The 24,541-nt window shown below is 59.6% G+C and overlaps 1 protein-coding gene across 1 annotated transcript in view; it reads left to right on the top strand.

Moving 5' to 3' along the window:
• LOC117643452 (filamin-B-like) overlaps positions 1 to 9,165 on the top strand; it is a 55,769-nt gene extending 46,604 nt beyond the window's left edge. Inside the window, 14 exon segments of the mRNA XM_034382367.1 lie at positions 58 to 311; positions 640 to 966; positions 2,497 to 2,718; positions 2,802 to 3,350; positions 3,667 to 3,840; positions 3,935 to 4,299; positions 4,579 to 4,927; positions 4,930 to 5,180; positions 5,259 to 5,835; positions 5,921 to 6,201; positions 6,278 to 6,896; positions 6,980 to 7,396; positions 7,482 to 7,664; positions 7,983 to 9,165. Coding sequence (XP_034238258.1) covers positions 58 to 311; positions 640 to 966; positions 2,497 to 2,718; positions 2,802 to 3,350; positions 3,667 to 3,840; positions 3,935 to 4,299; positions 4,579 to 4,927; positions 4,930 to 5,180; positions 5,259 to 5,835; positions 5,921 to 6,201; positions 6,278 to 6,896; positions 6,980 to 7,396; positions 7,482 to 7,664; positions 7,983 to 8,272 — 4,858 coding nt within the window. The 3' untranslated portion in view covers positions 8,273 to 9,165.
• Positions 9,166 to 24,541: the final 15,376 nt, after the last annotated feature.

Consider the following 24,541-nt stretch of genomic DNA (forward strand, 5'->3'; position numbering starts at 1 on the left):
GCCGCGGGTTCGAATCCCACCGACTCCCTCACTCACGTTTGGCTTTTTTGTGACCAGGTCGGGCAGCGCCGAGCTGGCCGTGTCCATCCGTGGCCCCACCGCGGAGCTCCCCGTCAAGGTGACGGGCAACGTGCACTCGGGCTTCACGGCTGAGTTCACCCCGCGCGACGTCGGCGCCCACTCCATCACCGTGGAGTACAACGGCCACCCCGTCAGCGGCACGCCCTTCGTGGCCAAGGCCTACGACGCCAAGAGGGTGCTCGTCGGCCCGCTGCCCCAGGGCGCCGTCGGCAAGACGCTGCAGTTCATGGGTAAGCCCGCGGCCAAGGCGCACAGTGGGCCAGAAGACCCGTGGAGGCGGTCAAAATCCCGAACGCGTTTTGAGCTCCAGAGACACTAAATGGGCCTCGAACCGAACGTGTGACCCCACCAATGGATTGCTCTCGTAACGAGAAATCCATTGATGGGGTCACACGCTCGGTTCGAGTCCTGCTTAGCGACTCCGGAGCTCAAAACGCGTTACAGACTTTTGGCCACCGATGCCGGCCTTCTAGCCCACTGTGAGGCGGCAGCTGACGGATGGCGGACACCAGGACGCCGGGTTGCTGGGACACTGCTAACACGCGTGCGTCCTTACAGTGGACGCGAGCGAGGCGGGCGAGGGCAACCTGGAGATCACCATCAGCGCGCGCGGCCACAACATCCCCACGCAAGTGCACCCGCAGGGCAACGCGCGCTTCGCCGTCAGCTTCGTGCCCATCGAGCCCACGGACCACGTCATCAGCATCAACTTCAACAAGGAGCCCGTGCCCGGGTCGCCCTTCCTGGCGCGCGTCGCCGGCGACTCCCCGCACCACATCACCGTGAGCGGGCCGTCGCTGTCGTCGGCCGCCGTCGGCAAGACGTCCTACTTCACCATGAACAACGTCGGCGGCAGCGTCGAGGACATCGAAGTGAACGTGGAGGGTGAGTGTGCTGCAGGGCTCCAGGGCGAGGGGGCGTCCGGTACACTGCGAGTAGTCCAGGCCCACCCACCCCTCCACACCCCTCCACACCCCTGCACCACCCCGTCGTCCCGTCCGGGAGGCATGTTCGTTGGGCGCGTTGTGGATCCCAGGGTACTCTAATCTGCTACTCAAACTGTTTCTTCCTGACTACTGTTGTCGCGGCGATTTCCCCGCTTGCTTACACCCCCTGAGAGTACTTCCCTGTTGTGTATACGACACCAATGCAACGCGAGTAAACTTTTCACCGTTTCATGCAGAAAAAAAGTAATTCTAGTGTTTTGTGTTTCGTTTCGGGTCTGCCCAGGCCTGTGACAGTCACGGTAAGTCCTAGATAGAGCACTACTTGGGCCCCCGCAGCCCCCGAGGCGAATCGCCCCCCTTTTGCACACTGGTGGTTGACTCTTCTTGCCCCACTGTTATATCACGGTCTCTCTCTTGTTCGTCTTTGCAGGAAGGAACTCCCCGTACAGAATGCGACGACACTAGACGATTTAGACTTGACCACTGCACACACCGTCACTCCCGACGCGGACGAAACGAAACGATATACGAATCTTTTATACTTTTGCGCGATCTCTGTGCAATTTATTAACGACTTGCAATAAGAAATGCTTCCCGCATGAAAACAGCTTGAATGGTGTTCTGGCTTGCATGTCTCTTTCATTTATGTGCCTTTTATTTTTTGTATCCTTGCTTCCCTGCATGTTTTCTTTGGACTCTGTTCGAATCGTGCTTTCGTTCTCCCTCTTGTTTTTCAACTTCATTTTATTCAACTAATTCTAGTCAGAATATGATGCTGATAAAAGCCATAGCACTCAGCTGCTGAATTTGGTTCGCCTAGACTAAAAGAAGAAAGACATTCAGAACATAGTCATGACTAGTCTCAACGTGCCGCGGCATTTTTTTCACGCGGTTCTTGAGTTGTTAGATAGATTTTGTACATAGAAACGATCTATTTTTGTCAAACTGCTGCTCGATTGGCAGCTTGATCATTCGATCACTTTAAGCGGCGATTGAATGATTGACTTGCCCAATGCAATCTGCCTTCTCCCGGGTTTTACTAAGCAGGTGTAGGGCTTATAACTTTGCCTTTAAGTTGACGTCGCTAACCGAAAAGTATTTGCTCATCAAATGAGGCTGTCGTGGCGGTCAAACTCGCTCAAACAAAGCAGTTTAGGCACCAGACGCTCGCGTTGTCACGTAGTTTTCGCTTTTAATCGAAGTAGGACTAAGATACCACTAGTGTAGGCACTCCGGAACGGATAGAACTTAGAGTAACTCCCGCGAAACGAAATCGGGATGTAACCATAACGGTAGTCATTACGAAATAACCACCCTGTTTGTACATACCACTGCTAAAACCCTCCGCCCCTCCCCGTCATCGTGGTGCCTGTCTACTAATCAAGGACTGCCCCCCACGCCCTAATCGATAATATGGTTCTCCTTTCTACTGAGCGCTGCCTCACACTGCCTTACGAACCGCATCCAGGACCGAACGGACAGGCTGTGCCGGCCCAAGTCAAAGACAATGGCGGACAAGTGTTCCACGTGGAGTTCGCTCCGCGCGTGGTCGGCGAGCACTCCGTCACCGTGGCGTACCGCGGCGCCGCCGTCGCGGGGTCGCCCTTCAGCTGCAAGGTGTACGACGTCCGCGCCATCAAGGTCAAGGACGTGGCGCTGGGCAGCGTCGGCAAGCCCATCACCTTCCTGGGTACGTGAGTCGAAAACCTCCGCCTACAAACCAAACTCCGCATTGGAAAGGCGCATGTTAACAGTTTCCTATTTCATTTCCAGTGGAGACTAGCCAGGCGGGCCCCGGCAACCTGGAGGTGACGGTGAACGGGGGCCGCGTGCCCACGTCGGCGCAGGCGCAGGGCCCGCACACGTACGCCATCTCCTTCACGCCCAGGGAGGCCGCGCCGCACACCGTGGACCTGCGCTTCAACGGCGAGGACGTCCCCGGCAGCCCGTTCCAGTGCCGCGTGTCGCAGGCGGCGCGCGTCGTCGTGACCAGCGAGGGCCTGGAGAAGGTGGCCGTCAACCGGCCCGCCGCCTTCACCGTCGAGTCGGACGCCGCGGGGCAGACCGCCCCCGAGGTGCAGGTGCTGTCGCCGTCGCGCAGGCCGCTCCTCGTGGACGTGGCCCCCGCGCAGGCCGGCCAGGGCCAGGGCCGCTACACCGTGCACTTCACGCCCGCCGACGTCGGCGACCACAGCGTCGAGGTCAAGGTGGCCGGCGCGCACGTCGAGGGCAGCCCGTTCCTGGTCAAGGCCTACGACGCCGCCAAGGTGAAGGTGACGGACATCAACACCGGCACCGTGGGCAAGGCGGTCTTCTTCAGCAGTAAGTATAGGTCGCTCTTTCCAGTGCACAGTGGGCCGCGGGAGACCGGGGGGAGGCGGCCTCGCGGGGCCCGCTTTGGAGCCCCCGCGAGCCCGGCTAGGCCCAGGGCCGAACCGTGACTTGACGCCCGCCGACTGGGACCCGCTTTGGGAGGCAATCCGGTGGGTCACCCCCGCTTCGGCCTACGAGCCCCAGTTAAAGCGCCCGGACTCAAACCGGCGTCTGGGAAGGCGGCCCTTTTTGCGTATATGGTCCTCTTGCAGTGTGCCTCCACGTTGACAAAAATTTCTCATCCCGCTTTGTCTCTGCCCTCCAGTCAACGCGAGCCAGGCCGGCGCCGGCAACCTGGAGATCATCGTGTCGGTCAACGGCTGCAACGTCCCCAACTACGTGCAGTCCGAAGGCAACGCCAAGTTCAAGGTCAACTTCAAGCCTCAGGAGGCGGCGCCGCACAGCCTCAGCGTCAGGTTCAACGGCGAGCCTGTGCCCGGTAAGGCTTTTCGCAGCGACGGGAATGTCCCGCATGAACCTCCACCGGAACGCGCCGTCTGACTGTCCGCCTCTGACTGTCCGCCTGTCCGCAGGGTCGCCGTTCACGTGCAAGGTGCTGGACTGGAGCCAGGTGCTGGTGTCCGGGCCGGGGCTCAAGGCGTGCGCCCTCGGCCGGCCCGCCAGCATCACCGTGGACCCGCAGAAAGCGGGCAACGGGCCCGTGCCGCCCGGCGGGGGGACGTGCTCCATCAGCGTCCTGGCGCCGTCGGGCCGCACGCTGCCCTCCACCATCACGCAGTCCCCCGACAACAAGTTCACGGCCGCCTTCACGCCCGAGGAGGTGGGCCGCCACAGCGTGACCGTCGCCCTGGATGGCGAGCCCGTGCGCGGCAGCCCGTTCGCCTGCAACGTGTACGACGTCAACAAGATCAAGGTCACGGGGCTGGGCCAGTGCAAGGTGGGTGCGGCGACGGACTACATCGCACAGTGGGCCAGGGGACCGGTGGAGGCGGCCTAAACTCTTGACGAGTTTTGAGCTCCAGAGTCACTAAACAGGTCTCGAACCGAGCGTGTGATCCCATTGGTGGGGTCACTCACTCGGTTCGAGTCCACCGTCGGTGGGGCTCTAAACTCGTCTGAGCTTTGGCCGCCGGCGCCGGTCTTCTTCCTCCCTGCATCAGAGGTCCTTTGAGGCCTCCCGGATCATGTTGACGCTGACTGGCCGCTCTTCCCGCAGGTGAGCAAGCCCGCCACGTTCACGGTGGACGCCTGCTCGGCGGGCGAGGGCACGCTGGAGCTGGTGGTGAGCACGGACCGCAGCACGGTCAAGGCGGAGGTGGTGGCGTGCTCGCGCGGCCTGTACGACGTGACGTTCGTGCCGCACGAGCAGACGCCGCACTTCGTCAACATCTCCTTCAACGAGGAGGACGTGCCGGGCAGTCCGTTCCGCTGCGAGGTGCTGGAGCTGGGCGCCAAGGAGGCGCGCGCCATGCAGGCCATGCAGGCGCAGCGCCGCGAGTCGCGCATGGTGGGCGTCAAGGAGAGCGTCCGCGGCGCGCCCGCGCACTTCCACGTCGACCCCAAGGGCTGGAGGGCCACATCGACATGGAGGTGGTGGGCCCGGACGGCGGCGCCGTGCCCTGCACCGCCACGCGCCTGCCCTCGGGGCTGATCCGCGTCGAGTACCGGCCGCAGCAGGTGGGGCTGCACACCGTGTCCGTGTACCACAAGCAGCAGCCGCTCACCAAGCAGCCCCTGCAGGTCCAGGTGTTCGACCCGCAGCGCGTGCGCGTCTTCGAGCTGGGTGACGCCTTCTGCCACCGCGCCGCCACCTTCAAGGTACGGCTTCCCCAACAAACATTGCTTCAACCGGATTCAACCAAAGGATTGTTTGACTGAAGCCACCTCTTCCCGCAGGTTGACACGAGCGGCGCGGGCACGGGCTCGCTGACGGTGTCCGTCCGCGCGGCGGGCATCGACGTCAAGCACTCGATCCGCGAGCTGCACTCGGGCACGGGCCAGTACGAGGTGGTGTTCCACCCCAAGCTGGCCATCCCGCACCGCATCGACGTCAAGTACAACGGCATGCACGTGGCGGGCTGCCCCATGGAGGTGGCCGTGCAGAACCCAGCCGTGGGGCAGGACGTGATGGCCACGGGGCTGGGGCTGTACCAGGCGCGCGCCGGCCGCGTGTCCTCGTTCGTCATCGAGACCCTGGGCCACCCCGCCAAGGAGTTCGACGTGGTCATCACGGGGCCGCACTCCACGGCCGTGCCCGTGCGCTGCTACCAGCAGAAGGACGGTAACCTGCTGGCCGAGTTCACCGCCAACAGCGCCGGCCTCTACAAGATCGAGGTGATGCACGGGTCGCGCGCGGTCAGGGGCTCGCCGTACCACTGCCAAGTGTTCGACGCGTCCAAGGTCAAGGTGGAGGCCCTGGGGGGCGTGCCGCTCTCGCACGCCGTGTCCGTCAACGAGAAGATCGCCTTCAAACGTGAGTAGCCCGATGGTATTTTGCGATTACGTGCTCAGCCTGGGCAGCCCCCTAATGACCGCCGTGTCCGACTCGTGTCCGACAGTCCAACGCAAGCAGGCCGGCTTCGCGGAGCTGGACGTGATGGTCACGAGCCCGCTGGGCCAAGACCTCCCGCTCAAAGTGAACTCGTTCCCCGACGACAAGGACTGCGACCTCATCGAGTTCGTACCCAGCCTCCCCGGCAGCTACCGGTTCAACATCACCTATGGCGGCGAGGAGATCCCCGGCTCCCCCGTCACCTTCACCGTCGAGGAGGCCGGCGTGGCCCGTGCGCACGGCGACGGACTGGTCGGCGGCCGCGTCGGCAGTACGGCGTCCTTCAAGGTAAGCAAACGGATAAAAATGTCAATCCTCTCGGATCCGCACTCCGCGGACGCGTCTGACGTGGAGGTCTGTGCAGGTCTCCGGAGCTGGCCTGGTGGGCGAGCCGCTGGTCCAGATCGACGGCCCCGAGGACGCCGTCGACTGCCGCGTGGAGCGCACCCCGGACGGCGACTTCCTGGTCACGTACACCCCCAACGAGGTGGGCGTCCACGACGTGCGCGTGGTCCTGGACGGCGCCGACGTGACGGGCTCGCCCTTCCACCCCCGCATCGTGGACCCCCGCAAGGTGCGCGTCATCGGCGGCTGGGAGGCGCACTGCGACGCGCGCGGCCGCCTGGAGCTGGCCGCGCACATCACCAAGAAGATCAGCCTGGACCTGGCGGACGCGGGCCCCGGCCAGCTGACGGCGGAGTGCGTGGGCCCCAACGGCCAGACCGTCCCCGTGGCCGTGGAGTCGGCCGGCGCGGGCGGCACGCGGCAGCGCCTGCTGCTGACGCCGCGCGCGCCGGGCGAGCACCGCCTCACCGTGTTCTACGGCGGCGCCCCGCTGCCCAGGATGCCGCTGGTGGGCGTGGCGGAGGCGGGCAGTGCGGGCGCGGGCCCCGTCAGGGTGGTGCTGACTGGCAGAGGCCTCGCCTCGGCCAAGTGCCACCAGGAGGCCGAGTTCACCATCGACGGCTCGCAGGCAGGCCCTGGTGAGTGCATCCCGAGTCCATCGCCGAGGCCCTGTTCTCTGACTGTTGCCGCTCTGACTGACGCCTTCCCGCATGTCCCGCAGGCTCCCCCGAGGTGTCCATCACGGGCATGAAGACGGAGGTGCCGGTGCAGCTGCAGCCCCTGGGCAACAGTGTGTTCCGTGCCACCTACACCCCGGCGGCGCCCGGCTCCTACCTGCTCAACGTCATGTGGTCCGACCGCCAGGTCAAGGGGTGCCCGCTCAAGGTGCAGGTGGCCGCCGTGGCGGACGCCTCGCGCGTCATGTGCTCGGGCGACGGGCTGCGGGTCGGCACCGTCGGCAAGGAGATCCGGTCCTTCATCGACACGCGGCGCGCCGGCCCCGGCGAGCTGACGGCACACTGCGTCGGCCCGCACAAGGTGGCGTACTGCGAACTTTACGACCACGGCGACGGCACCTTCACCCTCAACGTCAAGCCGCAGGAGGCGGGCCGCCACGCCCTGACCGTCAAGTACGGGGGTGAGTCTCAGGGCAGCGCGCGGCAGCGTGTGGCGTAATGACAGCGCATCTGCGGGCAGGTCACTGACTCCCTGTTCCCTTCCAGGCGAGCACGTGCCGGGTAGTCCCTACACCCTGCGCGTCAACGGCGCCCCCGACGCCAGCAAGGTGCGCGTCTACGGCCCCGGCGTGGAGCACGGCGTCCTGGCCACCTTCCAGTCGCGCTTCATCTGCGACACGCGCGGCGCGGGCGCGGGGCAGCTCACCGTGCGCATCAGGGGTCCCAAAGGTGAGTCCTCGGCAAGTCGGCCGACGCACAGTGGGCCAGAAGACCGGTGGAGGCGCTCAAAATGTCGGACGGGTTTTGAGCTCCAGAGTCGCTAAATGGGACTCGAACCGAACGTTTAGACCCCACCAATGGATTGCTCTCCGAACGAGGAATCCCTTGGTGGGGTCACACGTTCGGTTCGAGCCCTGTTGAGCGACTCTGGAGCTCGAAACGAGTCTAGCGTTTTGGCCGCCTCCACTGGTCTTCTGGCCCGACGGTGTCCGCTTCCATGTCCAATGTCCACCTGCACGGCTAACTTGTACTCTCGGTGTTCCGCAGGCGCGTTCCGCGTAGAGATGCAGCGCGGCAGCCAGAAGGACCGCACCATCCTCTGCAAGTTCGACCCCACGGAGCCCGGGGACTACCGCGTCGAGGTCAAGTGGGCCGGCGACCACGTCCCCGGGTCGCCCTTCGCCGTCATGATCTTCGACACGCAGGAGGAGCTGAACCGCTTCCTGCAGGGCAACCACTCGCCCGGCTCGGAGCTGTACGGCAGCGTGGCCTACTCCACCAGCTACGCCATGCTCAACACGGGCGCCTCGTGGAGGGGCTCGCAGGCACAGTTGTAAATTGGATGAATGAATTTGGACGAGTGAATGGATGAATGGATGGACGCGTGAATGGCGAGTGAATGCACGGCGTAACTGAGTACAAAGTAATAACCAAGCTGCCCGGGGATATACACCTGAGATACACCTGAGATCTGCTCATTAGTGCTTTGTCCTTCGGCCTCGCGGCACTGGCAGGGGCCCCGGCCCCGCGGCCTGCCTTGAGGTCCACCTTCTGGGTACAGTCCGTCCCGTCCAGTCGGAAGACTCGGAAAGACGGCGAGAGTCAATGTAATTCCTTTGCCATTCATTCTGCCGCCAGCAGAACGTGGAGTAGAAGGAATGCCATTGAAATTATGTGTCTTCAACTGTTTTTCTAAAACGATAAAATACCACCAACGGACGCGTGAGATAACCGTATTTTAGAAATGTAAAGTTGCCATATTTTGAATGACGTGTTGTAAGTAGTTCCGATGTAATTATGAGTAAAAATAAGAGTCCTAAAATGAATGACTTTAACTTGTAAAGTCATCCAGTTTAGGACGCGGGCAGGGACGAATGCCTGAGCTCCCTTTGCTTTTGACTCCCAATAATTTGAGATTGAACTTAATGCCATAATAACTACACCTGTTAAAAACACTGATTAATTTTCTCTAACCATATAATTACATGTGTAATAGAAAAGTGATTTGACAATAAGACAGACTGAGATGTCAACAATTGGCAGCTACATGACCTTCCACAGCAAAAGGTGAAAAGCCGTCATTGTTGATTAGTTTGAAGAAACGCCTCACTAAAAGTTAGAGCGGAATGAGGCCATCACAGACTACAAATTGACAAATTAGTTGTGTTATTTACTGTTTTAATTTATACTTTATTCTACATGTTATAAAATAAAATGTTTAAAACATTCACAAGCCTGCTTTATTTCACATTTCTCCCCGAAATAAGTCCTTTTGAATCGCGGAAAGACAAGGCTCCGGGGACCTATTGTTAGGATTTGGCGTCGGGGGATTGCAGCGGGAATGAGGAGGTACTCCGGAGTGTGCAGGCCAAGTGTATTCGGGAGCAGGAGTAGTACAGGACAGAGTTGGACCTGAGTCTAGACCGCGAGTAACAGTGAGGGTCGTCCTAGCAACAGAGAGTGCCCCGGCGCTACCAACAGCGCGGCACCAAAACCCTACGAAGGCGCCTATCCATCCACGTTTGCACCTGGGCCTGGCAGCCTGGCAGGCCTGGCGCCCGGGGGCAGGCAACCCATCCTACGCGGCGCGCCGGTCGCGCACGCGATGACGAGAGACGAAAACATTGGCCGCCCTGCGCGGTGCGCCCTGCGTGGTGGGGCCGATGCCGATTCGTAACTCTTTATCGTAATCCGTCAGCAGCGGCGCACAGCGGAGAGGCTTGAGCCGGTTTTATCCGTCAGCGAGCTGCGTGCTGCTGGCGGCAGGCATGGCAGGCGGCACGCCGATGTCAACATAACCTCGAAAACGGGCGGCGCCCGGAAACCGTCGCCTCTGCGGGCACACTGCCGATTCAAAACAGATGCACCTCGCTTGGCCGCGGTCGCTGCCGCAGGGGGCACACCACACCACGGTGACTGGCCACACCGGCTGCACCGCGAAACATCCTTCGCCGCCACACTGTTCTCGCGCCTCGACTTGACGTGTGTCGTGTGTGGCCGCCACGCCGCCCGGCCGGCGAGCGAGACCCGTCAACCCACCGCGCCGCGCCCCGCCGCGCCCCGCCGCGCGCGCCGCGCCGCGCCTCGCCGGCCCGGGCGCGGGGCTCCTTTCCTCAGCTGAGTCAGTCCCAGTGCCCCGGCGTGGCCGTCGGCGTGGCCGTCCGTCAGACCCAGTCGGACTGTAATCGCCATGGAGTGTGGAGGCACTCGAGGCACCCGCCGACTCCAACTCCCGCGACGCTCTCCTTGATTCGCGCTGCAGCCTGCCGCCCCGCGGCGCTCGGCGCTGCACTCCCTCGTGCTGCACTTGATGTCCTCGGCCGCGCTCCGACGCCGCGCCGCTGCCTCCGTCTGTGAGCGAGCGCGATTGTGTGCGTGACCACGTGACCGACCACCCCTAGCTGGATACGCCCTCCGCCGCCACCATGCCGCCCACGTCGCAGCCCGAGACGCAGCTCGAGCTGCGGGCTCCCCAGGACGCCCACAGCTATCAGCACACGCTGGTGAGTACGGCAGGCAAGCCGGGGGTTATCTTCGCTCTGCGGTGATGCTCTGTGCGCGGTCCCGCGGTCCGGGACCCTGGTTGCACCACTGCCATCACTGTCTCGGCGGTTGTCCTTCTTCCCGCGACACTGTGGACTGTGACACTGCGACGCACTGCGGCGCTTCGACGGCGGCCCCTGGCCGTGCGACCCGGACGCGCGGCATGCAAGCACTGCCGCCACCGGCCGCCACGCCGCCTCGCCTCACCAGACTGCCGACTGCCGGCGTTGTCGACTTGTGTGATTAGGTGCGCACGCGTACACGTGTCGGGCCTGAATCTGGAAGTGGGTTGTCGACCTCCCCGCGCATCATCGTCGCCTAGCTGTCTAGGCGCGTTGGGTGTCACCCTGGGCTCTCTCACCGACGTGTGTGTGCATGTGTGTGTGTGGTGGTTCTCACGGATATGCGCGCAGTCCGCGTGCCGCGGTGTGCCGCCAGCCGCCACCGCCGGCGTCTAGAAGTAGGGCGCTGCGTTGCACTGCTGCACTGTGTTTTGATGCGGTGGCGATGCGTCTACGTTCGCACCTCGAGAGGCGACTCGTCGTCGTGGATCAGCGCTCAAGAGGATCGCCGCGCGGAGGCCAAGGCGAAGACGCCAAGACGAAGACGCCAAGACGAAGACGCCAAGACGAAGACGCCAAGACGAAGACGCCCTACGAGATGAGGAAGCGTCGCCCACATCCGGGCCGGGCGTGCCGCGGCGTGCCGGGCAGGGCACGGGGCCAGGGCGTTATCAGCACGATTGGCTGCCGATAATCTCCGGCTAGGCTGATTCCGAGCACTGCTTTCTTCGCCGCCTTCTCTCTCGCACGCCACGGGGCGCCCGTGACTGCGAGAGAGAGAGACAGAGAGAGACAGCGTGATGCTCGCAATCAGTCCGCCGGGTCGGCGATGCCGCGTGTGTTCTGCACTCGACCGCGGCGCCCTAAACAAAACAACGCGGACTGGGCCACTGCTCGAGCCGAGCGATCGTTTCTGGGCCTGCGGCGAGTCACCGCATTTCAAACTGCCGCCGTCGCAAGACCGCCTCCTGGCCACCGCGAGGGCCCGAGAACCGTCTCCTGGCGTCCGCCGCGTCCGCCGCGGACGGGTCTGTTATCTGGGAAACAGCTGATCCATCCGTGGCCTCCCCGCGCCGCGTCGTTGGCGCACTCTCGCTACCCCCCCCCCCACACACACACACACTCACGCACATTCACGCATAGGCGCGCACAGATCGTCCTAGGCCCTGCCTAGGCCGGGCCAGGCGCAGCAGGCAGCACCCTGTCAATGAAGGTCCCGGATGTGCAGGCCTTTTGTTGACGCTGCAGTCCGTCGTCGTCGTCGTCATGGTGGTCGCGGACACGGTCGTCGCGGTGCCACTTTCCTCGTTGCTGCGCCGGGCCGTGCTGGACCGCCGCCGCGCCGCCGTGGCTGCCGAATCAGCACGCGGGGTCTTCTTCCTTCCCGCGGTGTTTGTGTTTCCACAGTGGGCTGATTCCGAGAGCCGTTTTCGTCGCTCTGTCTCTCTCGCACCTGCGCGGGACGCCCCATGAGCGCGAGAGAGACCGAGCGGCGGAAACGACTCTCGGACAGTCTGCTGGTGCTCCGTCACGCGATGCAGCAATGCGGCGATGCAGCCGCCGTGCGGCGCGGCGGTCCCGCGGCGCCAGGCCTCGTGCTGCCTACCCGCACAGGCGTCCCAGCCACACCGCCAGGGGCACAGACCGTGGAGGGGTCAGAATCAGGACCGTTTGAGCCCAGAGTCGCTAAATGGGATCGAACCGAACGGGTGACCGCACATTGATTGCCCTCCGGAACGACGGAATCCATCAGAAGGGGTCTACACGTTTGAAATCGGAATCGTTGTGATGCAAACCTGGAGCTCAAAAGCGCTAGAACTTTTGGCCCATCACCGGTATTCTGGCCCACGCTCTAAAACTGAAGTGTGTTACTCAGTAGATCTACAGATGTATCTATAAGTACCACCTCAGATGCATACCTATGCCTGAGTACAATCTACAGAGCATACCTTGGTGAGTACACATTACTGAGCATCTGACAGGTATGCATTGATGTTACTTGATACTGGGCATTTATATGGTGACAAGTACACACCTACTAATGCATACTAACCAAGTATGCACCTACAGATGCATACTTAACAGGTATGCATCTGTAGGTGTGTACTTATAAGTATGCATCTGTAGATGCATACTGAGTACACACTTCAGATTGTAGAGTGTGCATCGCCGCGCCGACCGCGCCGCTGGAGCCCGATGCACACCGATGCACCGTTACTGCAGCCCGCGTTACTGCAGGCCCTGCTGACGTACGACGCAGTGCGAACAACGCGTCAGGGACTCTGCAAAACACGTCGACCTAGTTTCCCGTGCAGGTGGCGGGGTGGCGCCGCCCGGCGCGCCGCGGTGACCCTAGACGCCAGGGAGTCTGGCTGCACAGCCTCCGCGCTGTTGCAGACTGATTCCGAGAGTCGTTCTCGTCACTCTGTCTCCGTCGCGGCTACACGGGACGCCCGATGCGTGCGAGAGAGACAGAACGACGAAAACGACTCTTGGAATCAGGCTGCTGTCTATGGTCCGATAATTGTCGCACTCCCATGCCACATACAGGTAGAACAGGCACGGGCCTCAGGCGGGCCGCGGTGTCTGTGCCTCAATGCTGCGGCCCTCGACAGTGGGCCAGAAGACGGTGGAGGCGGCCGAAACTCTAGACGCGTATCGAACGTGTGACCCCACCAATGGATTGCTCTCCGAACGTGGAGTCCATTGGTGGGGTCACACGTTCGGTTCGTGGCTCATTTAGCGACTCTGGAGCTCAAAACGCGTCTAGAGTTTTGGCCGCCTCCACCGGTCTTCTGGCCCACTGTGCCCTCCACGGTTTTCGCAAAGACCGGCCGAGGAAAATGTTCACTTTTCTTGTTTTCGCTGCTTCGCTTCTAGGCGTGCGATAACGCGACCGGGCCGGCCGGCCTGCATGTCGTACTGTATGTTGTTATGTGTGCAATACGCCCCCTCTTTTTTTTTCTTTTTCTTTTTCGCCTGGCGTTTACGAAACGGATCGCTCATGGCGCTTGCCAATAAGGAAAAAGCAAAGTTTGTGGAAGGGTCCTTCTCGACTTATCTGCTGGCTATGGGGTCCACGCCACACTCCGCAGCGCGGACAAGGAAGCCTCTGTTTCGGGACGTGCCCGTCGGCCAAGGGGTGACCCACTGTAAAATTTTGTGTACAATGATTGTGTGAATGTGCAAAAATGTGCAAGATTCCTGGCGTTTTTGCAGCACATGTTGCCTACTTACAGGCGTTTTTGCCACCTGAATGTGGAATGTGGTCAAATTTTGTACAATGAATGTGGGAAGCTGTTCCCCCCTCGCCGTCGGCCCGGCGCCACGTCTCTCTGTCTGTCTGTCTGTCTGCTCTCTCTCTCTCTCTCTCTCTCTCTCTCTCTCTCTCTCTCTCTCTCTCTCTCTCTCTCTCTCTCTCTCTCTCTCACTCGGCGGGCAGGGTGGCCGTTGCCAAGTGCAGCTTTCGCATTTTGGCGTTTTCCTTACAGTGCCGAGCCGTGACTGCCGCGGCAGGCGTGCTGCACCGCCCAATAATGACTCGATGTGTGAGTGTGTCTCGACGTCCACGTCAATGGGAAAACAACACCGAGGAAGAAAAATTGATTGGGTGCATAAGTCTGCGCGAGAGCGGCCGTGCACAGTGGGCCAGACGACCGGTGGGGGCGGCCAAAATCCTCAACGCGTTTTGAGCTCCAGAGTCGCTTCAGGACTCGAACGGAACGCGTGTCACCCCACCAATGAATTGCTCTCCGAATGAGGAATCCGTTGTTGGGGTCACACGTTCGGTTCAAGCCCTGTTTAGCGACTCTGGAGCTCAAAACGCGTCTAGAGTTTTGGCCGCCGGCGCCGGTCTACCGGCCCACTGTGCGGCGGTGGATCGGCGAATGGAACACCTGCTGCAAGCCCGGAGCTCGCGGCGTGCGGCTTGGAAGTCCAGGAGTGGGGGCTGCTGCTTGCCAAAGGCGGTACCCTCGCCGCCGACTGGACACTGGACGCGAGGCCAAAACCGGAAATTTGAATTTTGAATGCCAAGCGAAGGCGGCGCGTCCTAGACACGGTGCGTCCATGCACACGTAGGCGCAAGCCATCGACGCGTTTTCGCGGCGGCTAACGACAGCTCTCGCGAGTGACTGTACCCGCGCCGCAATTCGGCGCTCGGTGACGCGGGACGGGGGTTATGCGCGTTGTAGCCAGTTGTAACCACCGCGCAGTGCGCTTATGCTGATACTCGCACAATGCGCAAGCCAAGGCTGTCGATATCTGAAGCGCGCGCGTGTGTGAGTGTGTGTGTGTCCGCGGACTCGGCCGCCCTGAACCAACGAGGCTCACTCTCGCCCTGCTGGCCCTGCTGGTTTTGGCGCTGCACGCTGCACTGTACGTTTAGCACTTCGGCGCGCCCCGCGGCAGTAAAGACATCAGCAGGGACATCAGTACACCACCAGTACTACAGCAGGACGGCGTGCTCGGCTTCGCCTGGCGTGCGCTCTCTGCGTGAGCCTCGTGCGCCCAGCCCCGGGCCCCGGGCCGCGCGAACCTTGTGGTTACGGTGTAGGGGCCGCGCGAGCCTGCCAACGGTCCCGAATCACAGTTTAATTGCTTCCCCTCTTCCTCCAGTTCGCTGGCATTGACTGGCAAAGCCTTATTTGGGCAAAAGTCGCCGAATCGCTAAGCCAAAAAATAAATGAATTTTTTTTTGTGCGGGCGGGGCGGAATGTCCTCAGTGGCGGATCCAGAGGCGGCCTATGGGGGGGGGGGGCAAAGTCGCACTTTTTGCCTGCCTTTCAGGCGGCTATCTAGGGGCTGCAGTGGGGGCAAAAACCCCATTGCCCCCACCCTGTATCCACGCCTGAATGTCCTGACGGGAGGGTTTTGCACTTAGCACCGCGAATGGATCGCGGCTTCCGACTTCCCGTACACTGTATCGGTGTGATATCGGGATCGCCGTGATGGCCGCGTCCGGCATCCGGGCGTCCGGACCCGGCCCGCTAATTGTAATCGGAAGGCGCGGCTTAGCATCCCTTCGACACATCCCTTCGGCCCTGAGGCGGCGGCCCGGCAGGGCGGCAGGGCAAGGCCTCGCACTTGGCGGCACTTATGCAACGCAGTGTGCCCACCACAGTGGATCTGCCAGAAGACCGGTGGAGGTGGCCAAAACTCTGGACGCGTTTTGAACTCCAGAGTCGCTAAACAGGACTTGAACCGAACGTGTGACCCCACCAATGGATTGCTCTCCGAACGAGGAATCCATTATTGGTGGGGTCACACGTTCGGTTCGAGTCGTGTTTAGCACTCTGGAGCTCTAAACGCGTCTAGAATTTCGGCCTCCTCCACCGGTCTTCTGGCAAAGCCACTGTGCGCTGCAGCTAGAGCTAGTCGGCGGTGTGGTACTACAAGTCCTTGTCTTGCCACAGCCTCCCGCCGACCAACTGCCTTCCTCCGTGTCCGTCAAGGTGCCTCTCTGCCTCTGCCTCTCCCCGCGCGGCGTGGCAAAATTCAGACAGAGTGGTCCAAAGTGGATCAGCAACCTGGGCAGCCATGAATGGGAAATGCCTTATTAAAAGTCACGGGGCTGCCCTGCCTGCCCCGACTCCGGGCGAATGGCCGCTTGGCGCTCCGGGCCACTCGCGGACTCGGTTTCGGATCGCGGATTGGCTTAGTTAAAGGGCCCGCAGCCAATCGCGTTCGCCGCCTTCGAGCTGACATGTTAACAGGTTGTCCGAGGCCCTGCACAGTGGGCCAGAAGACCGGTGGAGGCGGCCAAAACTCTAAGCTGCAAAGTCGCTAAACAGGGCTTGAACCGAACGTGTGACCCCATCAATGGATTCCTCATTCGGAGAGCAATCCATTGGTGGGGTCACACGTTCGGTTCGAGTCCCATTTAGCGACGCTGGAGCTCAAAACGCGTCTGGAGTTTTGGCCGCCTCCACCGGTCTTCTGGCCCACTGTGCAACGGCGGTGTCGTCGCTCTGTCTCTCTCGCACGCATGGGGCGATCCCCTAGGGGTGGAAGAGAGACAGAGAGGCTGAGCGGCGCCGTGCGGAACCGCCTGTGCTGATCAAAGTGTGCGGGCCGAGCGCTCTGTCCGGCTCTGTCTCTCTCGCACTCGTGAGGCGTTTCGGAGGGGTGCGAGAGAGACAGCGCGGCGGGGCACTGTGAGGAATCGCTCTGCTGGAGTCGTCAGTCACTCGATCAAAGTGCGCGGACCGGCCGCGTCGCCCGGGGCGACGGTGGGGCCGAGAGGTGGGCCCCGTGGTGGGGCCGTGGTGGGCCAGGGGCATGGCAGCGGGCCCCACGCGAGCGAGCAGCCTCACGCTAGCAGTCTCCTCAAGGCGCGGGTGGGCCGGCCGGGCATGGTCATCAACCTGCAATCACACTTGAACGGGCTAGTACACTGACAGGGAAAACGACGGAGAAAGAAATCCACGGGGGCGACGCTCTGCGGGAGCCGGCGCCATAAAAGCAAACGGAGGAAAATGGAAGTGGCGGGGATTCGAACCCGCACGTTTGTTGTATCACTGTCCGGCTTTCCTTGGCGCCGCGGCCAGGGTGAACAGCACGGCCTGCACGGCCCGGCCGGGCCGGCGGCTATTTAAGGGCCGTGCCTGCGTGTTGCCTTTGGCGCCGGGCTGCCGAGGACCCCGAAGGATGCCGTCGACGGCCGCGTGGGGACGGGCGAGCCGAAAATCGGTTTGGTTCGGATTTGGCGGGATTGGCGACCCCGAGCAGGACGGTGGCCTGCAGGGCCTGCAGTGGGTGACGGGCCAGGGGACGCGCACCACGGCCAGCGCCACGGCCAGCACCGAGGGTGGCGATGCCGCGGCCCGGCATCAAGGTGAGCCTTACGGTGTGGCGGCGAAGGCAGCCATTAGTGAGTGCACACATTGCGAGTGGTCGTGATGGAAGGAGCAAACGAAGATGAACTGCCGCTTTGGTCTTTTGTTTTCATTTCTCACCTCCTCCGGCAGGACAAGCTTTGTGACTGTAATCATGTGGTGGTGGACAAAGTAGCAGCTTGACGACTTGCAAAAAAGAACTTTTCACAAGTTTAAGAAAAATGACGGTATTTGAACGCGAGGTGTCGATGTCGGACGGAAGCGACGCGGGGAGCGCGTTTGGACTTCAAGAATCTCGCCACCACCCTGTTTGATTTCTTTTGAAAGGAACCGCCACGTTTTGAGCCACCGCCCTGGGGGTTAGGAATAGTCCTCCTTACGCTTGCGGCCACTGGGCAGTAGAGGACTCGGAAGAGGGGGCCAGCCTATTGACTTTGTATCGTCGCAACGAGACCAGATCGGCTGTCGAAACGCCAAGCAAGTGGCGGTAACCTGCTCAAACCGACTCAGTTACGACCATTCGTCCACTTCGCGACGCGGACACGCCGACGACGACGCCGTGCTGTGCGGCGCTGCCAGTAGCACTGTATGGAGGCTTATGGCGGCCGCACAATGGGCTTTACTGCCATCTCGCTCGCACCCGCTGCAAACCGCATCCAAAGCACTGCTCGTAACTCATCGCATCGTTCGGGCTCGTCGGCGATGACACGCCTCGGCCACCGCGACGACGTCGCCGGGGTGCTGTCATTCAAATCGGCGGCCTCCCCGACGGCCTTCTCGGAGATCGGAAGCACGGCGCGTCGTGGACTCGGCGCACAGTGGGCCAGAGGACCGGTAGAGGCGGCCAAAACTCTAGACGCGTTTTGAGCTCTAGAGTCGCTGACTCGAACCGAACGTGTGACCCCACCAAAGGATTCCTCGTTCGGAGAGCAATCCGTTGGTGGGGTCACACACGTTCGGTTCGAGTCCCATTTATCGATTAGGACGCCTCCACCGGTCTTGGCGCACCGCGACGTCGTCGTCGGGGTGCTGTCATTCAAACCGGCGGCCTCCCCGACGGGCTTCTCGGAGATCGGAAGCACGGCGTCGTGGACTCGGCGGCGGCGCGTGCGGGGCGTCCGCAGGGCGTCCGCGGGGCGCGGCTCTCGTCCCGGACAATCGACCATTAACTTTGCCCGGTCGGCATCAGCGGCGCTTTTTATAGTGCGACGCACCTAACTTGTGCCCGGTTGGTTCAGGACTTGGTCCAGCTGGTCCTCGCGCGGCCGGACCGGACCACTGTGTATCCTCAGGAATCCCTTGGGCAACAGCAGCACTGCGAGACTTCGCAGTTCGAGACTGTTTGCGGCTCCCGTCTGTGTACGTTGCTGATCCGCCAGGTGCGGCAAACACTAGATAGCAATGCACCCCGGGGGTGCCGCCGCCACCGCGGCCACCGCGCAGACACTGTTGCCCGAGTTACAGTGGCGCGGGTCCGCTCACCTCGTCGGGAAGCCTGCCTGCCTTGCGTGCCTTGCGCCGCGCGCACTCCGTTTTATAGTGTAGGCCGAATTCCCCTCGCGTCGATCCTCCGCCTTCGCGATCCAAAATGTCGTCGCGACGCTGGTCCCTGCGCCGGTTCTCGCAGTTGTACGACACCAAGTTCCCCCAGTTCAAATTCAAGGTAAGACGGCCGCGGTTCGTCGAACGCCAACCGTCAGGCATGCCCAGCAGGAACGCCGGGTTTTCGAAGATTCACAGCTGTGACTTGAAGGAGGTTGCGAATGCGACACCGTGTCCTGATCCTAAAGGAGCTTAACAGTGACGCGGTCGGAGGCGCGTTGCGGACCATGGCCGGACCGTGGCCGTGGCCCTTGGAATGCAGTCCGCCGCACCGCTGCAGCCCGTTGCATCAACATGCACTGCCATTGTGGCGTGGACGCACGCGTGGCAGCCCCCTCACAGTGGGCCAGAAGGCCGGCGGAGGTGGCTAAAACTCTAGACGCGTTTTGAGCTCCAGAGTCGCTAAATGGGACTCGAATCGAACGTGTGACCCCACCAATGGATTGCTGTCCGGACGAGGAATCCATTGGTGGGGTCACACGTTCGATTCGAGTGCTGTTTAGCGACTGTGGAGCTCAAAACGCGTCTAGAGTTTTGGCCGCCTCCACGGTCTTCTGGCCCACTGTGCTCGGGCTCTCTCGCACTCATGCACTCTTAAAACCTTACGAAGTATTTTGAGCATACGTATAACAAACTAAAATACTTTGTTATACGAAGAAATAGTTCGTAAATTACAAAGTATTTTCTTTGTAAGCTTACGTATGCTCAAAATACTTTGTTATACAAACTACTTTTCTTTGTAAGGCCCAAAATAGTTTGTAAGGTTTTCTCAGTGTGGGGCGTCCCGTAAGAGTGAGACCCGGTGCTCGTCGTTGTCCGTCCTGGGCGAATCAGTGTCGTGGTGTGCAGCCCTGCGCGTCGCCGCCGCGGCCCTCCGCCTCCCCGTGGTCCCCGTGGTCCCCGTGGTCCGCGTGCACCTGCTGGACGAGCTGGAGGACGGCGATGACGCGCCACGTGGTGGCCGCGGGGCCGCGGGCCGCTACAGACTGATTCCGAGAGTCGTTTACGTCGCTCTGTCTCTCTCGCACTCGTGGGGCGTGCCGTATCGGTGCGAGAGAGACAGCGCGACGAAAACGATTCTCGGAATCAGTCTGCTGTGGGTAACCGGTTGCCTCGCGAGGCGTCACGGGTATTTTCCTGCGACGCCTTGGCCGGCACTGGGCCAGAGCCAGTCGAAGCGCGCGCGCGCGCGCACCGGGTACCCACACTGGCACCCAGTTGTACCCGGATTCCGGAGAGAACCGGATTGGCCGGATGCGTCGAAGGCCGCGGCGAGGTGGGGCGGGGCGGGGCGGGGCGCCAGGATTTGCTTGGCTCTTCTGTTTGGGTCACGCCCGCGGCAGGCAGGCCAGGCAGCGCGGCCGCGTCGCTCAGAAACTGCTTTGTTTTGCACCCGCCCCGCCCCGCGCAACCCCTCCCCAGCCACACTAGAAACTCGTCAGGGACCCGGCGTGGATGTCGTCAGGCCGCGTCAGACTTAAAATGCAGTGGCCGGCGACGACGCGGTGAAATGACACCGTGCGGCGCGCGGGCTGGCGGCGTGGCTGGCGGGCCAGCACACTGAGCGAGCGCCTGGCGGGCAGGCAGCCCCGGCGCAGCCCTGCTCGGCGGGACATTCTTAAAGCCATTACCATTACCATTAAGGGCTAGACCACACATGAAGCCAGGCGTTCTCCGCACTGTAGAACTCTACATGACGTCGCGCGTAGTTGTGCTTGGGAGGGAGGGACTACTCAGCCGTGGCCGCGGCGCAGGGAACGCCCCTGCCAAGAGTCGTTTTCGCCGCTCTCTCTCTCTCTCTCTCTCTCTCTCTCTCTCTCTCTCTCTCTCTCTCTCTCTCTCTCTCTCTCTCTCTCTCTCTCTCTCTCTCTCTCTCGCACTTACACGGGACACCCTTCGAGTGCGAGAGAGACGGAGCGATTAAAACCGCTCTCAAAATCAGCCTGCTGGGCCTTCGGCGAGGCCTTCGGCCGAAGTGCTCATCGCTCTGGAGGCGAAGGCCGCGGGGCTAATGCGTTCGAGTGTTCACTAAAACAAATTGGCCTCGCGGCCACGCTTTGAGTCGAGTCGCAGTTTGGATCGCCGGTGTCGATACCCAACCCCCGTTCATCCACTGAAAATAGAAAGGTCAGACTTTTGACCTCTATAACGGTCTTACTGAAATGTACGACCGAAAAAGGGTCATACTGAAATGTAAGACCGAAAAAAGGTCATACTTCGATGTATGACCGAAAAATGGTCATACTTTATAGTGTATAAGGCTGATATATCCATATCCCCAAGCTAAACAATAGCCAGTCTCGCTGATGTGTGACCTCTTTTTGGTCATACATTTAAGTATGACCCTTTTTCGGTCATACATTTGTGTATGACCGTTTTTCGGTCATACTTTTTGGCCCGTCCCGTTTATTTTTTGTAAAAAAATGACGGAGGGACGGGCATATAGTATGATCCTTGCTGTGCGTCCGTTCGTTCGTTCGTCCGTCCGTCCGAGGACTTCCCGTGGTCCGATCTTGACCAAATTTGGTATGCAGCCTCCTTGGGTGACCCTAAGAACCGCCCGGTGGCAGCAAATCCGATCCGAGCCCCGGGGGCTCTGCTGCAGGTGCACCATGGTCTACATGGGGTCGAGGAGGATCTCGGCAACGGATGCAGCTAGGAGGGCATGTAGGGGTATTTTTGGAATCGGGGCGACGAGAGAAAACCAATGGTACCAGTTTCGAGCGAATCGGAGAAGTTCGGACCCGGGTTCAAATCCCAGCGGGGTATTTTTTGAACATTCTTTTTATTCGAGTTTTTGCATTGTTTCTGATGTTTTTGAGGTTGCTGATGACGAAAACGACATTTATTTTAACCCCAGACTCAGGTTTAATTCACGTAGGGGTCAAACATAGGCGAAATTCGTACGTTTCTTAATGTACGGGACGGGCCAAAGTTGCCGATGTATATCGCTACTTTTCCTGTTATTGTATCACCGAAAATCGGTCAGATGTCGTCTCACCCTTCGAATTTCAGTGTGCACACGATAGTTAGATTAAGCCCAATGAAAACTAAGGCTCCGGAACTCCGGACGGCCACTGTCGTGTCTCTGTCGTTGTCGCACCCGCGGAGCACCTTGTGTGTGTGTGTGTGTGAGAGAGAGAGAGAGAGAGAAGAGAGAGAGAGAGAGAGAGAGAGAGAGAGAGAGAGAGAGAGAGAGAGCACTTGGGCGTCGTCGCGTCGTCCGATGACAGCCTGACAGCCTCTTTGTCTTGGAGACAAGACCGCCGCCCCGCCATGCCCCGCCAGGCGCTAATAACGTGGAGGTGTGGACGAGGTGGCCGAGGTGGCCGAGGCACGTGGTGTCCGCGTGACGCCGTGCCGCCCTGGACAGCGAGCGCCCCCGTCTCTCTCGCACTCGCGGGGCGTGCCCGAGGGGTGCGAGAGAGAGAGAGAGAGAGAGAGAGAGAGAGAGAGAGAGAGAGAGAGAGAGAGAGAGAGAGAGAGAGAGAGAGAGAGCGACGCGAGGCGCCACTGTGTGGATTGGCTCTGCTGGCCGCGCGCCACGCCACGCCACGCGCCGGGCCTAAGCCGGGCCCGGCTTCTGTAGTTGGGCGACACACAGACGCCCACGCACAGTGTAATAAAAGATCGAAAAGTGGGAAAAAAATATTTTATTGTTCTAACTGACTTAACTTAATGCAGAAAGACGCATTCTGGTAGGAAAAGTGCCACAGGACCATCCAAGCGTCACAGAGACGCCATTTTTGAGAAAAAAGTGGTAAAAATGCCGTATTTTTAGTTCTTGACACCCACGGCTTCTGCTGTTTAGCGTATCCGCAACTTTTCTCGACGCCAACTAGTTAAGGGGTACTAGGACAAAACTTGATAACATTTGGAGCGTTGAACTAGGTGGGGAACTCGAGATATTTCGCCTCAAAGTTAACAAATATTTGAAAAATCTACCAAAAATGCCTTTTACTGACACTTTTAAAGGCTTGGCATCGGCTCAATGGTGAATCCGCAACTTTTCTCCACGCCAACTAGTAGAGGGGTACTAGGACAACACTTTATAGCATTTAGAGCATTGAGCTAGGTGGGGAACTCGAGATATTTCGCCTCAAAGTTTACAAATTTCCTAAAAATCTCCAAAAACTGCCATTTTTTGACTTTTTTGAAACCCTGGCTTCGGCTCTATGGTGAATCCGCAACCTTTCTCGACGCCAACTAGTTAAGGGGTACTAGGACAAGACTTGGGAACATTTGGAGCATTGAGCTAGGTGGGGAACTCGAGATATTTCGCCTCAAAGTTTACAAAAGTCCCAAAAATCTACCAAAAATGCCATTTTCTGACCGTTTTGAAAGCTTGGCCTTGGCTCTATGGCGAATCCGCAACTTTTCTCGACGCCATCCAGTAAAGGGGTACTAGGACAACACTTGATAACGTTTGGAGCATTGAGCTAGGTGGGAAACTCGAGGTATTTCGCCTCAAAGTTTACAAATGTCAGAAAAATCTACCAAAAATGCCGTTTTCGAACATTTTTGAAGCCCTGGCTTGGGCTCAATGGTGAATCCGCAACTTTTCTCGACGCCAAGTAGTTGAGGGGTACTAGAACAACAGTTGAGATCATTTGGAGCATTGAGCTAGGTGGGGAACTCGAGATATTTCGCCTCAAAGTTTCAAAATTTTCTAAAACCTACCAAAAATGCCATTTTATGACCTTTTTGAAGCCCTGGCTTCGGCTCTATGGCGAATCCGCAACTTTTCTTGACGCTTACTAGTTGAGGGGTACTAGAACAACACTTGAGATCATTTTGAGCATTGAACTAGATGGGGAACTCGAGATATTTTGCCTCGAAGTTTAAAAAGTTTCAAAAAACTTACCAAAAATGCCATTTTCTGACCTTTTTGAAGCCCTGACTTCGGCTCAATGGTGAATCCGCAACTTTTCTCGACGCCAAGTAGTTGAGGGGTACTAGAAGAACACTTGAGATCAGTTTGAGCATTGATTTAGGTGGGGAACTCAGGATATTTCGCCTCAAAGTTTAAAAATGTTTTAAAAACCTACCAAAAATGCCATTTTTTGACCTTTTGGAAGCCCTGGCTTCGGCCCTATGGCGAATCCGCAACTTTTTTCGACGCCAACTAGTTTAAGGATACTAGAACAACACTTGAGATCATTTGGAGCAATGTGCTAGGTGGGGAACTCGAGAGATTTCGCCTCAAAGTAAACCAGTGTCTAAAAAAATCTACCAAAAATGCCAGTGTCTGACCTTTTTGTAGGCTTGCCTACTGCTCTAGGCGAAATATCTCGAGTTCCCCACCCAGCTCAATGCTCCAAATGATCTAGAGTCTTGTCGTAGTAGCCCTTAACTAGTGAGCGTCGAGAAAAGTTGCGGATTCACCTTAGTGCCGAAGCCAGGGCTAGAAAAAGGTCAGAAAATAGCAGGATTTTAGAAAAAAATTTAACTTTGAGGCGTAATATCTCGAGTTCCCCACCTAGCTCAATGCTCTGAATGTTATCAAGTGTTGTCCTAGTACCCCTTTACTATTTGGCGTAGAGAAAAGTTGCGGATTCGCCAC

Source organism: Thrips palmi, unplaced genomic scaffold (assembly GCF_012932325.1).
Source record: "Thrips palmi isolate BJ-2018 unplaced genomic scaffold, TpBJ-2018v1 HiC_scaffold_17, whole genome shotgun sequence".
Classification (NCBI taxonomy): domain Eukaryota; kingdom Metazoa; phylum Arthropoda; class Insecta; order Thysanoptera; family Thripidae; genus Thrips; species Thrips palmi.